This window comes from Poecilia mexicana, unplaced genomic scaffold, assembly GCF_051168715.1.
Source record: "Poecilia mexicana isolate PSO_F unplaced genomic scaffold, ASM5116871v1 scaffold_21, whole genome shotgun sequence".
Taxonomy (NCBI): domain Eukaryota; kingdom Metazoa; phylum Chordata; class Actinopteri; order Cyprinodontiformes; family Poeciliidae; genus Poecilia; species Poecilia mexicana.
The window spans coordinates 14,423,199-14,439,036 of record NW_028263390.1 but is presented as its reverse complement, the minus strand read 5'-3'; the positions used below and the strand labels follow the sequence as shown (position 1 = coordinate 14,439,036).

At 41.9% G+C, this 15,838-nt stretch overlaps 1 protein-coding gene across 2 annotated transcripts in view; it reads right to left on the bottom strand.

Annotated features, from left to right (window-relative positions):
• Window positions 1–45: 45 nt before the first annotated feature.
• Window positions 46–15,838, bottom strand: part of akap12b (A-kinase anchoring protein 12b) — a 44,939-nt gene continuing 29,146 nt past the window's right edge. Inside the window, exons 1-3 of one of the 2 annotated variants that reach the window (XM_088002184.1) lie at window positions 10,991–11,332; window positions 3,723–7,778; window positions 46–2,126 (exon numbers count right to left, since the gene is read on the bottom strand). In XM_088002184.1, coding sequence (XP_087858310.1) covers window positions 3,727–7,778; window positions 10,991–11,015 — 4,077 coding nt within the window. In that variant the 5' untranslated portion in view covers window positions 11,016–11,332 and the 3' untranslated portion in view covers window positions 46–2,126; window positions 3,723–3,726. Of the gene's footprint in view, window positions 2,127–3,722; window positions 7,779–10,990; window positions 11,333–15,838 lie in introns of those variants that run through there. The other variant, XM_088002183.1, reaches the window with a different exon arrangement.

Below are 15,838 nucleotides of genomic sequence, written 5' to 3'. Positions count from 1 at the left end.
GTTGTAAAATGCATGTCCAATTCAAGAAGCAATAAAGAATCCAGACACATTTTCTCTACCTTTATTGAATGAAATATAGACAAGTTTCTGAATCCTCACTATTAACAGCTTGGAAAATATAAAAGACAACTATGACCATGCTACATTAAACTTTTGCTAAATGGCTGCAGGTTATTTGTTAATATTAATATTACAACAATATTATTTAGGTACATACAGGAGGTATACAATTTGTACAAATGTTATCAGGTTCACAGTTATTGTGGGTTACAAACAGAACGGAGGGCTTAAGATGGGTAGGGTAGGCTCTAGATGCTGATCTTCTGCAACAAATGCAAGTCTTTAGTTTTCTAGCATTCTCTAATCATTATTCCTTTCTTTTTTTTTAAATAAAGCAAATATAGATCTTTTACACACAAGATTGGCACCTAAACTGTGGCACAAATGTCCACATATTTTAACTTAAAGCTGAAAGAAATGCGAGCTTTTAGCACTGCTAGCTTATATAAGCCACTAAATTAAATTTCACTGATTATAGAAGCACCTCTACATGACTGACCTGGTGCTATTCTTCTAAAGTTAATCAGAAATAAGCGGCTTTGGTGGTACAGTCTAGTTGCTGGACTATTCTTGAGGCGTCCTTTTACAATGGAGATGCAATGCCTGACTCAAAGTAGCTTGTGTGGATACTTTGGGAAGCTAATTGGATGCAACTGGTGTCCTAGTCCTGTGATCAATGGAAAGACCATGGCTCCCTGATTAATCCTAACTGAATTTGGCTTTTAGATTAACGGGAAAAAAATGAGCTTTAGTATTTATTCCTGGTACCATGAAGTTTGTGCCTTTCTAAATCATCCCTCGCTCTGTTTGTGTCCTCCCTGGTGCCAGTTTTAATGAACCTGAGCCATAGTGCTTGGTGAAGAACACAACGTTGTGCAGAACTAGCTCACCTTCAACGTGACTCCCAAGAAGTCAAGGATTAAAGGGTGTAAAGGTTTTGTTTTTTTTTTCCATAAGAAAATGGTGAAAAACATATGCGCTTTCTGTGTTTCTGCACAGAAAGTGAAGAAGTAATCAATCAGGAAACATTGAACACCATACACATGAAATGCTTTTGTGTTTTGTCGGACCAGTGTTAAAAACTGGCATGTGTGTATTCTTTGTAACACAGCAAATACTTCTGCCACATTATAAGCTTAAAGTGTTGTCATAGTATTTTATTATCACATTAAACAATGTGTGACAATGTCTTTTCACAGTATATCAGGCAGTGAATTTGTCTTACGTACATGAATCTCATGAAATATTAAGTGGGGATGCAGAGTGAAAACACACAATGTGATAAATCCAAGCACGTGGTCCATTTTTAGTAGTTATTATTTTAATCTCTGCTCCTCTGCCTGTGGAATAGCACTTGTACCATGACTGAGTTATATTTACCTACAAAGCCTTGAAATAATTTTCTTGTATGCAACTTTTTTTTTTTTAATGTATATCATTATTCAGCCGGATGCAGTTTATGAGAAATTTTAAGACTTGTCCGCATCAAGTTTAAAACAAAGCAAAAAAAAAAAAAAAAAACCTGTTGCACGACAGCATAATGTGAAGTCCTTACGATAAACAAAATGAGGCAAAATAAAAAGTAGAAATAAGACACGTATGTTGTGAATGAATGAATAATCAAGATATAAATACAATATACATGATAATAATCACCCATCTTTTCACCTTCTCACACCACTGCTACTATACACATAAAAATTCACACTCCTGCATACAAAACACTTCAACTCCTCTCCACCAGTTTGCAGCAGGGGCAATGAGAAAGTCAGTGAAGGTGTGATAACAAGCCAAACAGGATGTTTCTGAGGGACCGGACATGCATGGGTGTTAAGGTGAGTGAGGGTGCAGTGGGCCGTCATGGAGCTGTGACAGGGCTGCAGGGGAGAGTCAGAGGACAGGTGGGAGGAGAGACAGGAGGAGCTGTTTCTCAGTCTCTCTGAGCAGGATGGGCGAGGTTCAGTCATAGGTGTCACCACAGAACATCGTCTCTCATTTCATCTTTCTCTCTCACACTTCCTGGTCCTGACAAGTGTGTCTCCCAGGCAACGGGGCTGCATCCTCACCTGTGGACAAGGCAAAAAAAAAAAAAAACATTTTAGAACAAGAGACCACCTGTTCTCAAATTTAAGTGAGATTCTTTTAAGTCCAAAGTCCAAAGCAGACAGCTATTATTTAAAACCAACTCTGCTTCCAAAAACATTAAAATAATTTGTGCAGACAACAATTAATGGACCTTTAAAGCATAATTTTTCTTTTCACTTCCAGTAGGCAGCTATGTACACCAAGAACTAGTGTTCGTTTTTTTTTTTTTTCTTTTTTACACAGGAAATCAAACAAGACAAGTTTATTTGAAACAGGAGGTGGTGTGCAACCAATGATCTTCCTGTGCGAAACATACTGAAAATGAAATGTAAAGCAGTTTTAGTCAGAGTTACGGTCTGGAAAAAGAAAATTATGTACAAAAAAACTATGATTTTAAGTCACATTTTGACACTATATTTTTATTAGCACGGATGTTTTTCATGTTCTGCTCTCAGTATGTGTTTCAAACAGGAAGATAATTTGTGCTGAACTGCCTCCTTGCTACTTTTTAATGTAAATAATCACCTGCAGACATGATAAAAGTATGTTGAACTGGTTTCCCATAAACTACTATAATGTTTTAGAGTTTGGAGTTGTTTTAAGAAGAAGCTGTCTTGGTCTGCAGTCCCCTTCGATTACCTTCAGCTAAACTGGATTTATACTAAATGAAACGTTTACTGCAGATAAAATGAATACAGGATAAGACATAAAATAACACACAATATTAAAACTGAAAAATGACAAGAAATACTTTATATTTGTATACACTGCAAAAAAAAACTCACTACTCCCCTTACAATTTTTTTTAATTAAGTTTTTGATCCAGTTAATTATTAATAGTAGAAATCTACAACAATGTTGTCTCACGGCACTATAAACTCCTACTCTCGTTTACAGTGTTTTCATATTAAATGCTTCACTGGAGCCCACATTTTTCCTGTTCGCCTTTTTCCTCTTAGTGCAGGCTTTGGAAGTAAACCAGCATGTCAGAATAATAAATATGAAGCAAACGATTCGTTGGTCATGTCAGCTAACATCAGTCTGCATCTCTACTGCATTACTGCAAAATAAACTATCTGCTAGCCTAGACATATAAGACTTGTACGTGAAGCCAAAACTGGGGAAAGATAAACAACTTCTGTTCTTCGAAGCTTTGTAATCAAACCTTACAAATGCTGACTTCGACATGGTTTCTGGACTCCATACTGAGCCGGTGATAGAAGAAAAACAGGAGGAGAGAGCAGAGGAATCATAATCAGCCTTTCAGCACAAGTTCATCTGCCCCTCACATACACCGCTTCCCTTTAAGACCTGAGCCCACAAAGACGGGGGTCAATGGCGGCATTCCTGCTTTGATATCAAAGGTACCCTGGTTACTCAAAGCCTGAACAAAAGCTTTTTCATCTAGTTGGTGTGCAAATCCCCTCCCTACTTTCTAATAAAAGTAGGACCCATTGATTTAAAAAAAAGAAAAACACCATTTGATAAGCCAGCAAAAGAATCCATGCTTCTTTTCGCCCAACACTATTTAGTAAAAGATTTGCTTTAAATAAAAAGATATACTTTTGTAGTCTTACCTGCTCATGATGCTGCTGTGATCTCTGTAGACACAGGCTCGATCTCCTTCACAGCCTCCTCAATCACCTCGATCACTTGCGCCATCACCTCCGCACACTTTGCTGATGGTTTTTGCTCCAGCTGGCTTTCGTCTGCGTCCAAGCGTTGACTGTCAGCAGCAGCAGCTTCAGCAGAACTGGACTCCTGAGGTTCTTCCGTCAGGTCTGGGAGTTTGTTTTGTCTTGAAGGATTCTCAGCTGTCGCGCTGGTGTTTGAACTCTCGCCATCCAGCATCTCCACGGTTTCTACTTTCACGGGCTGCTCTTCAACCTCGTTGGCCGATTGCAGGACCACCTGTGTCGGCATGTGGGTCTCGACCGCCTTCTCCTTTTTCTCCTCTGAAGGGGCCTCCGACTTGTTCCCATTCTCGGAGGTTTCTTTCACTTCTCCCTCCTGATCTTTTTCACTTTCTTCAACATCTTCGCCTTTGATCTCTGTTACTTCTTCCTCAATGACAGCATCTTCACTTACTTGTACTTCCACGGCTTTCTTCAAGTCCTTTTTGGGTTCCTCCTCCTCCTCATTGTTATCTTCTTTAATGTTTTCTGTGATCTCTATTGGGACAGTCTCTATGACCTCCATGGCAACACATAAGGACTGAGGGGATTGTTGGACCGGTCTCTCATAGATGTCAGGAACAGGGGTGTCAGTGATGACAACTTGGTCAGCTGTGACGCCGGTCTCACCCTCTGTGGTCGCTGTTGCCTGAACCGGTGTTGGGATGGTTGCTGTTGGCTTTTTGGGTTGTGGTGCATCTTCTAAAACTTTATCTACAGCCTCCTTGATGACAGTTTTTGCAATGACCGCACTCTGAGTCTCAATCTCTGTGTTCTTCTTGGCCTCATTTGGAGCAACAAGCAACACTGTCTCAGTGATTACAGCGCTTTCCTCACTTGGCACAACAGCAGGGAGAGCAATTTCAGCCCCCTCTACGTTTTGATTTTCTCTGGCCACCTCTTCTACATCCATCGCACCCTCCTTGGACTCCACAGTTACCTCAGAGACCTCTACACTCTGGATGCAGACAGCCGTTTCTGGAATAGGCTCTATAGCACTGACCACAGTTTTAGGGGAGTTCTCCGTCCGTGTTGTGGGCTGAATGACCTCAGAGGTCTCTGTGCTGACAGCTCCAAGCTTCTCAATCTCAGGCTCGTAGCTCTCACTGGCCACTTCAATCTCTGCGACTTCACTCAATTTGACTGCAAGAGGCTCAAGCTCCAGAGTTTGGACTTTGTTAACATGAGCCTGGAGCACCGGATCTTCTGAAACAGCAGCTTCTTCTGGTTCTAACGGCTTCTCCTCAGCCACCATTTCAATATCAGTAGCATGGCCAACAGGTACCAGGTCTTCTAATGTAGGCTCCACAGGCTCCTCCACAGCAACTTCAGCAATCTCCTTTGTCACAAGACCGGTACAAAGAGCCGAGGCCTCACCTTGCACATGTTTCTCCAGGAGGGCAATGGTTACAGGCTTGGTGTTTTCCGTTTCTGGGTCACTCTCGGTTTCTTCAGAAGCCTTTTCGAGAGGAACATCTTCCAGAGTCACAGATGTCTGGGTGGGGATTTCAGTGATCTGAGCCTCAATAGCACCAATGATTTCTTCTGCATTATTCTGCCTGGGACCCTGTGGAACAGGGGAGGTCGCCGCTGCTGGAGCTGGAGTAATAGGCTTCACCTCGGCGGTGGACAGTCTACGTCCTGTGCGACCTAGACCTTTAGGAGGAGCAACCAGGTCTTCTGTTTCATCCTCTGCAATGTCAGTGTCGACGGATTTAGGCGTAGCAGCATTTTCTGCCTCCTCTGGAATATCACTCAGCTGATCATGTTGGTCTTCTGCACCTTCAATGCTGGCTGGAATCCATGACGGTGCTCTATCCTCAGCAGACACTTTACTCTGGACTGTAGCTGCTTCTTTCGGTGCTTCCTGTGCTACTTCAGCTTGGTCGTCATACTCTGAGAGAGGAACCACAGCTGGGGTGTCAGAGTCCTCCTCGGCTGAGCCCTGGTCTGCAGATGGTTGCTTTTCCACCACCTTCTTCTTGCGTCCGGGGAAGAGCTTCCTCAAAGAGAAAGAGGACTCTTCTTTTTGTGTTTCAGTGTCTTGCTGGGCTTGGTCAGCAGCCCCGTCTGGCTTCTCCTCACTTTTGGGCTTATTTTTTGACATAACCAAGCGTTTCAGTGTGCTCCAGGGTGACTCTCTCACAGGAGGTGCACTTACTGGCTCGGGTGCGGGAGCCACTTCTTCATTTTCAGGATTTTGGGAAGCGTCAGTGGCATCCTCGTTTTTTCCCTCTTCTTTCACATCTTCTTCTTCTGCAACTGTTGCTCCTGTTGTCTCCTCTTCAGCTTTGGTCTCCTCATCATCAGAGTCAGAGGTCTTCCTTGTCCTCTTTTTAGGTCCACCCATGCACATCAGAGCCTCCCAGGATACAGAGGTGTCCATTTTCTTCTTGGTCTCCTCAGTGCTACTGGTCAGTTTCTCTGTGTTTTCAGTTTTTGGCTCATCCTCTGGACCCTTGTCTTCTTTCCCCTCTTCCTCCTCAGCACCTTTTTCTGCCAGTGGAGCGCTCTCGGACGAGGACAGAGTGGCAGACTTAACTGGTTTGTCACTTGTGCCTTCATCTTCACTATCAGAAGACCTTTTGGCGTACTTCTTGGGGCTTACCAGTTTTCTAAAGGAGGCAATGACACTATCCTTTTTCTTCTCACCATCAGATGCAACTTCCCCTTCGGTCTCTTGGCTGGACTCGAGTTGGTTTGCCTCTGCAGCCACAGGATGCTCTCCTGAGGTCTCTGGAGACGAGGGCCCACTGTCAACTTTAGCAGCCTCTTCGGACTCAGCGGAAGACTGGGGTTGTTCTGTCCCTTGCTCCCCAGACTCTGTGAGCTTTGACTCTGACTCTTTCTTGTTCTTTTGTCTCTTAGTTGAGAGTTTCTTCAGGCCGGCTCCAGTGAAGAGCTTCTTCAAGGGGCTTCCGTGGGACTTGGACTTCTCCTGTGATGACTGCAGCTCAGCCTCTGCATTCACCTCAGCTGGAGCCTTCTCGTCTGCACTCGCTTCAGCCTTTTGGTCTTCATGCTTGCTCTGATCAGTAATGCTTTCAGTTGGAGTTGTAACCTCTTGGGTGGCATCTGATTTTGCCTCCTCCTGGGTGCTGGGAGCTTCATGCTTGGACTCAGGTTCAGATTTTGCCTCCACAGGAGTTTCTGCTGTCTGCTCTTTAGTTTCCTCCTCTGTTACAACAGCCTCCTCTTTGGTTCCCTCCTCTGACGCGACGTTCTCATCCTTCACTGACTGCTCTGCCACGTCTTTCTCCTCCTTCTCCTCAGCAGTGGATTCTTCTGATTTAGCCATTTCCTCTTTTTCAGCAGCCTCCTTTTCCTCCTCTTCCTTTGTCTTCCTGATGCTGGATTTTTTTCTCAAGTTTGAGAAGAGTCCCACGAAGAAGAGCTTTCTGAAGGGGGACATACCAGTCTCCTTGGGTGGAGGTGTGGTCTCTGCTTCCTTCTCTGCTTTTTCCTCCTTGACTTCTTCATCAGCAGCCTCGGCAGCAGCGCCTTCAGGTTGAGTGTCAGTGGATTCATCTTTGTCTGTTTTATTAGCGGTCTCTCCCTCGGGGGTAGATGCTTCTGTCTGGGCCTTATTTTCGTCAGATGGGGTTTTCTCTTCAGCTGCAGCGTCCTCTTTGTCCTTTGCAGGTTCTTCAGTTGAGCTGATCTCCTCTTCTTTGTCTTTAACGGTTAGAAGCGTCACAGGGTCCGTCTCGTCACTTTTGTCCTTCTTAAGGGTGAATTTCAAGCCCACGATGGTGAAAATCTTCTTGAAGCCAACCTCACCTGCGTCGTCCGTCTTCTCCTCTGCTACCTTCTCTTCAACAGCGGAGATATCATTTGCACTTGGCGACTCTTTTTCCATTTTCTCGCCGTTTACATGAGGAGTCCCGTCAGCCGGGGCAGTTTCTGTACTCTCCGAAACCTCTTCCTTCTGACCCAGCGGCAGACCATCTGGCTGGCCAACTGAAACGACAAGAAAAGAAAGGGCTTTCTGTAAGACTTTGATCAAATTTCTCAATTTAGTTTATTACTTGACTCTGTAATAAACTAATAAACTTGACTCTGTGTGCACTTTTGTGCCGTAGAAAGATTCCAAATGAAATCCCCATGATGTCCATATAAAGCTATCATCTGTAACCTTCATTTAATGATGAGGAAATCAAATCACTTGCAGAGTCAGAATAACTTGCTCTATATTTCATATAACGTTTTAAGTAAAAAAAGGTATTTGTAAAGATCCTAAACTCCTGGTAGCTATTCGTTGGTATAACTTTGCTATGTGCAAATGGGAAAAAGCATAAGGGCATCAGAACAGATAAATAATACACATACTCAATTGTAATGGTACACTAATGCATGCTAATGCAGTTTTTAGATTACTACGCTACTCTGAGATGTGTTGGGGCTTCATTGTGGCGCTTTTAAGGTCCAGACAGAGACACTTATCTCACTGTAGGCATTCCTCTGCAGCTGAACACATGTTGGGCAAATGTTGCAATAATAGCTGAGATAGCAGACATAAACCACACATTCAACATGTCGGTCTGTCAGTATTTTGACAAATGTAGGCGTTTTGCCGAGGGGAGCAGCGGGGCTGCCGGAGGCTCCTCAGATCTTACTACAGTCTGGGAAATTTCACGTCTATAGAGACCCTGGGGTCTCTAAAAAAAATCCTAGAATGATTTATGCTCAAGGAGTCGGGTTGCAGGATTACACACAGAGCATCTAAGCTGCTGTTTAAACCAAGCTCATCGTGGGAAATAATCCGCCAGTTAATGAAGCCAACTTGAATATTACATTAGCGGTTGCATGATAAATTTCTTGGTTTTTTTTTTTTTTTTTCTTTACAAAAAAAATATATGCTAAAATTATATTCGATAAACTGAAATATAATTTTTTTGTAGAGTTTCAACTCGGTTCTTGGTCATTTCCAACTGAACTCATCTGGTTAGTAAATCTCTATAATTTAGATGTCGTCGTTCCACACAAAAATGTTAAACTGCACATCGGCCCACGTCCCTTTTTTCTGAATTATAGGCATAGACAGCGTACCAAGAATATTTTAACTTTCAAATGCAGAAAATGTTGCCTGGGCAATAAAAGATGAATGTTTTTTTATTTTTTTTAAACACTCTTAATTTATCTACTAAAAGTGTAATGAAGAACATTCCTGACTTTTCTGCCTTAAGAGGAATGAAAATTATGCCCAACCCTAACATTTTTTTAAGATGAGCTCAATGTAGTGTGAGTTTAAATAGCAAGAGACTTCAAGAATGTTTGTTTCCTTTTTTTAGTTAAACTGTGTCTTGCCTCTGCCCATGTACTATTCAAATTAAACAATGCAACACCCTCCCAACCCCCTTTCAGTATCCCTCCTTAAAATAAGTCCCAATCCCCTTGACCCAAATTCCACCACAGCAGGATGGAAGGGGTCCCACCCCCCCTTCCCAAACCAGACACACGCATACAAAAACACAATAGCCTCCAAGCCCTCCCTGGCCCCTGGAAAATAAAGGAAGGGGGGGTGGTCGACCTTTTTGTTATCAAAAATGGCTACAGTTAGCAGGACGTTTAAATTGTTGAGTTTGACTGCCTTACTGCAGGAAAATGATTCAAGTGACAATAAAGGTTTTGTAACTTTTTCTCCAACATGTGTGGTACTTTTTATTTTTTTACTACTACTAATCTAATCGAAATTCATAAATTCACACCAGTTCATCTGAGCTGTTTTCAATTATTAGGCCCCAGAACAGAAAAGGTTATTAAAGAAGAGCGTGGGAGGGGTCACACTGTAAGTAAGCCACTTCTTTGTGTACCTACACCGTCAATAAAACAGGAACCATGCTGATTTTACAGACTGCTGGCATCTTCTCCATCTTTTTGATCTCTTTCTTCTTGCTCAACCAACCGTCAAAGTCCTGGGACTGTAAATATTTGGCAGAGGAGGACGAGCAAAGGCCAGGAAGAATCCAAAGTTAAGCTGGATGGAAGCGGGGACGAGGGTGTAGCATATTCCTGACACTCGCCATCATATTTGGGTTGCTTATCTCAGAAGGACACAGATCCTCGTGTGTGAGGGGCGATATCAAATATCAGAGCTGCAGCCAATAACCGATTGTTGTTGTTAATCTACTGAGGTCTGCGCTGAAGTCAGGTTGTGTTTCTGTTGGGGCTTCTGTTGCATGACTCGTTTGGGGGTCGCCTCTATCTGCAAGGGCGGGGGCAAGAGACTGTATACAAATACATGCAAATACTTTAGTCTGGGTCTGGAGTTCTAAAACAATAGCAGTCCGTTAAAAACAGGGCAAGGAGACATCGTCACCCTCCCCCAGCGGGGACGATACTTAACACCCCCACATACACACACAAACATCTTTAAAGGTGTGGTCAGAGCATCTCTGTTTGTGCAGAGGGAGGAGGACAGCAACAGTTATTATCCACTCAAATAAAACAACATCGTACTAAACCAGAGTTTCTAATTTATCGTGATGCAATCCTGCTCTATTTAAACCACCCTGTCGAGTTAAGATGAAGAAAACTGGGAAAGAGAATGTGTTTTGGCATGCAATCAATTCCAGACGCCCCTCTCTCTCTCTCTCTTCTCTCTCTCTCTCCCTACACATCCTCCGTGAGTAAATATCCCCACCCGGAGTTAGAGTCCCACTAATCTAATAAAACACCTCACATCATGGGATGCAGTGTGTTGGCTCAGATGTTGGTCTGTACAATAAAAAATAAAAAATAAAAATCAAAGATGGACATTTGACGGACGTTTTTCCACTGCAAAGTTTGAAACATGTTTAAGATGTTCTCACTCATTCAGGATAATAAATCCAGAGATTATTGCTGGGAAATGTGTTTGCAAAGTTAAGTAGAGCAGATTTTCTTTTTTTACATTGTGATGTTCTGCGGTAATCTAGGCAAAGCTTTCTCCAACTGAGATCACTCATCCATGCCAAAACATCCAGAAACCACAACGCAAACTAACCACACCCTTAGTGCAACAATGCTTTTGGCAACCACTCACTTACACGAGGAAAACACACTTGAATGAGTCCCGTTATATTCAAATCAAATGAATGGATACAGATTTACAACATAAACAGTTTGACTTCATTCTGACTTTGACAGACACAAAAAGCAACAGTGTTTCAGACATAAAAAGCTCTTCTTACCTGTTAAAGTAATTGTTCCAAGCATTGGGAGAAGCCAGAAGAAAAGCAAGCCCCCCCCCTCAAAAAAAAAAAAAAAAAAAAAGATGCAACAACTTAAGATTTTGAAAACTGAAGAAGAAAGAAAAAATCACGAGTAAGCTCTAGCAGTCTACTATTTTCCTTCCCTTCTCTTCACACTTTGTAAAAAGTAAGCCTTCCCTCCTGTGTGTCCCTCTGAGGGCTTGGGTTGTTTCTTCTCACTTCCAGCGCTCCTCAGTCAGTCAGCAGAATGAAGTGAACAGAGGTCTCCACACACATTTCAACTGACTGACACACATGTCATGGTTAGGACCACCCCTGCCTCCCCCTTTCTTTTCTTCCCACCTCCCCTTGGCTCTCTTCAGCTGTTCTGAATGAACATCCCCCCCGTCCCCCAGCGCCTCCTCCCTGTCCCCACTCATCCCTCCATCCTCCTCTTTCTCCTCTTCACTCCCTCAGAACTCATCGTCCAGCAACATCTGATGCGCGTCATGTGATGTTTCAATTTAGTCTTCACTACTGACAGCCTGAAAGTATCAAGAATGTGCCAAAAGTATAAAAAAAGTATACAAATCTGAAAAGTGTGGCATGGATTTTGCTACATTCACTGCTGCAAAAATCTCTTGCGGTGTGATGCTTCCACCAGCTTTGCACATCTAGAAACTGACTATTAATTTAGGTTGAATTCAGAGTCTCTATGAAGAGCTCATTAAGTCCTTAGATTCTCATTTGGTTTTGGGTCTGGACTTTGACTGGACCATTTCAACACATGAATATAGTTTCATCTAAAATAGTCACCATGTCTCTGGCTGTATGTTTATGATTATAGTTCTGCTGGAAAATGAACCTCAAATTTTAACCAGGATTTATAACAGCGTTTTGCTTTAAAATAAACACTGCATATATATATTAACATTCCAGACCTAATCAATAAATTGGAAAATTATTGAAAGGTCCATGTAGTTCAGCAACTCAGTTCACAAGATGAACTGAGTTACATACATACTTATGTTTTAAAGCCTTTATTTCAGTAAAGTATGATAATTTTCAGCATATAGTTCAAGTAAAGATGACATTTAAGATTAGAGTATTACATTAGGTTGATAAACAACATTAATATAGACGTGGGTTTTGTAAAAATTGTTTAATTTCTACTTGAAGTTTCAAAATGCACTTTTAATCAGAGAAATAAGCTTTGTTGCAGCATTTGCTCATTTATGGAATGACAGTGTTTATGTTAAAAATGGTTCTACATTGAGAACAAAGTGGAAGTCAAATTTGTTGTTTCTGTGCAACAAACTTGGCAAATAAAGCTTATTCTGATTCCAGCTTCTCAAGGCAGGATTTAACTGGAACCCCACAGCATGATTCTGCCACCACCATGTTTTCACCACAGATGAAAAAAAAAAGTTAATCATCTTAAAATTGAATAAAATTGATCCCTTTAACTCTCACATCTTTATACATGTTCAGGTTTGGAAAAACTGAAGGCATCTTTAAAGCAGCTGTTTTTTTTTCAGAGAAGGCTGGTTTTTATCCTATTCGTTCTTGTTTTTTGGGATTTTTTCTTTTAAAAAAGCAGTCCTAAATACAGGTTCTCTCTGGCTTTCCTAAAAAAGGAGGCGTCCAGCCTTGTATATCATGGCTCATGTCAAAAGTCCTGCAGGAATGCTGATTGAGGTAACCCAGAGTGAACTTCAGCACTTTATATGAACACCAATCTCCCAGCTGGCTTTCGTTCAGCTTCTAAAGCCTAATAGAAAAAGCACAAAACTTGTCCTTGAACATGATTATTCATATCCAGATCCTCAACTTAAATCATGAACCGGGAGTGCCGCCAAGTCTCCACACGGCTCCTGATGTTTGAATGTTAATAGGGGGCCCTCTCGATTGCGCCAATGCAGACACGTTTACCTCAGCTTTGGTCTGCGGTGGGAGAGACCAGAAGGAATGCAGATAATTCCTCAGGTAAATACCGGCATATAATCAGATCTGTCACACTTCTGCATTGTCCCACAAGAATGTGTGAATTCCAGACAAAGGGCTCCCAACCGAGTGATAACAGCAGCGATCGAGAAGCTTGAAAGTCTGACATCAGCGTCCCCCCCGCCTCCCTTCCTCATGCAGAATGCGTCTGAGATTCCAGGTTACAGGTATGCATCTGTACCTTTGGCGCTTCATCATGTGCGAGTCATTAAATCTGTTTGTCCGTCCTGCAAACGTCGCTTTGCAAACCGTCCCGTCAGAGCAGGCAGGAGTGTGAGTTGTGTGGATGTTTGTGTGCGTTGAATTAAGCGGAGGATGTTGAAAATCTAATAAGAGATCATTTCGGAGAGAGAATTTCAGCGGATAACAAAATTATTGTTTATAACATTATGCAGGAGGAGACCCTTGAAATGGTGCTGCGTGAGGCGTCCTCTCTCCAACTGGTAACAAAGTTACATGTACTCAGTCATAGGAATATCATTTTTATTCCAGCTATGGATTAAAAAACAGTCGGTACCCAAAGGACTATTTTCATATTAGTCATACACTTTAAATGTGTCGCAATGGTGACGCTTTCTTTCATCCCTGTGACTCTTCTGATGGGTATGCGACTATTTGTGCTCTGCTACATAACGGCCACTACAGCGGCGGGTAGTGCTGAGTGGATGGTGAGTCAGGCTGGTGGGAATTTATGGAGTAAAACCGACCCGCATTTCCTTTTTCCCTCTGAACTTCCTTCATGTGACTCACCCACATCAGTCACATTCCTGGACTTCCATACATACTGACACATTTTTATTTAGACAACAGAGGGAAACTGCAGACAATAAAAAACGATACACTATAGAGGAACAATTTTCTTTTTGCTTATCAGTCTCTCTTGAAGTGTGCCACATAAGCCTGAATGAATGCTGAATATTAACGTTTCTCAAACTGTCTTCCTCATGGATGAATGATCAAGTCAACGTAAAGCTAAAATCCAAACCGGAAATGTCTTCTTAACTCAATCCAACACCAAAATAGTTGTCCGTTTCTCTTTGTTGGCCTTAATAATCAAATTAAGCTGTTAAACGTCTCGAACTCCTTGTGGCCCAGTCATGACAAGGCAACTAACTGCAATTTATTTATTGTAAAGGTAGGAGCTCAAGAATGGCTAGAACAGTTTCTTTGTGTTTTATTTGATCATTAGGGCGTTGAGATCGCACACTGACCAGCTGAGTCCAAAGAGACGAAATGATCTTTACTTCAAACAGGTGAGACTCAAATGGGACGAGCAGCTAACTCTCGATTACAAGCTAAAGCAGATGGATGTAAACAAGAGCCGGTGGCTGGTTATCCTGTGATGCATTTATCTCTGGTCTTGAACATTTCCCAGTTGCAAGTTGGGAAAACGAGCAGGATGTATCTGTCCTCAACAACAAGCTAAATGTTATTAGCAACACAAGCTAATAGCAATGTAACTTTTTAGAACTGTGTGGTTATTTATAAAGCGCCTTTCAAGATACAAAATGAGCCAACAATGGGTAAAAAATAGAAATGACATTTATGTTTTTAAATATTCAATTCAGTTCAGTTTTAGTTATGTAGCGCCAAACCACAACAAATGCCATCTCTATAAAATAATTTCAATTCAATCGTTCATACGTGCGTTCAAATCGATCCTAGTTATCAAACAGTACAGTAAGCTCAATTAATATTTGAAAAAGTTTATATCTGCAGAAATCCAACAGTGTTGATCTTATTCAAATACTAAAGGAGAATGATCAATATTAATTATATGAAAGATTTACATGAAAAGCGACCATTTCATCAAACCAGTTGCAGGGCATGACTGGTGCTAGAACCAGCTTAGCACTGGTTATTCGTAGTTCCAGGTTCTGGCTCTGGACCCCAGGATCCAGTATCAATACAGTGCTCGGATAAATATTATATTTAATTTCCCTCCGGGATCAATGAAGTATGTTGTGTACATGTGATAAGTGCAGTTACTGTCAAGCACTATAATTTTTTTTTTTACCAAAAATGGCTAATAAAACAATAGCTTGATATTTAGCATGACTCTGACTTGACTTTCAGGCCTTTGAAACATGAACTATTTCTCTTTTTTTATAGAACCAGTCAAGAACTGGATCTAGCACAAGTCCTGGTCAAGCACTTGAATCCTTTCAGTGGAAAAGTTCTATAAATAAAAATAAAAAAGTACATATCCCTGCAGCCTCTACTAGCTTTTAAAGTATGACAGTCATGCTGGATTTTAGTTGAGAAATAACTCTCAATCCCTCTATGAGTCTTCAGGGGGCCTTTCTGCTTGTTTAGCAGAAAGTAAAATTAAGTTGGCTTTTTTGGGAGGTGGCTTTTCTTCATTTCTGTCATCAAATCAAACAGAAAATGTTGTGGCGGTGTCTTAAAATGCCTCGACAGCTCAGAAAAGTAGTTTATTGACAAAAAAAAACTTTCACAAGATGAAAATAAGTCGAGGGACGCTCTGATTAAAACAATCCTTCATCCAAGCGGCACATTTTGTAACCAAACTTCAACAAGGCAGAGCTGAGTCGTTTGGTGGCTGACGCCCCACATATCTCGTCGGATCAGAAAACGTGCCTGAACTCAGGAATGTTTGAGGTGGGGTCTCGTGTTCAGGCAGGAGGGAGAGGGAAGTGGGGGATCGAGGCGATGGGTGGAGGCGGCTTTTTTTGTGGCTCGTATAGAAATGGATGACATCACCGGACAGCTTCGGAGACGCCGCCTCTCACACTTCCAAGAACGGGAAAAGATGATGTTAAAAAAAACAAGTGGAGGAAATGGGAGAAGGTGAGAGAGGCCGGCTGAGACCAGAGAGATTTG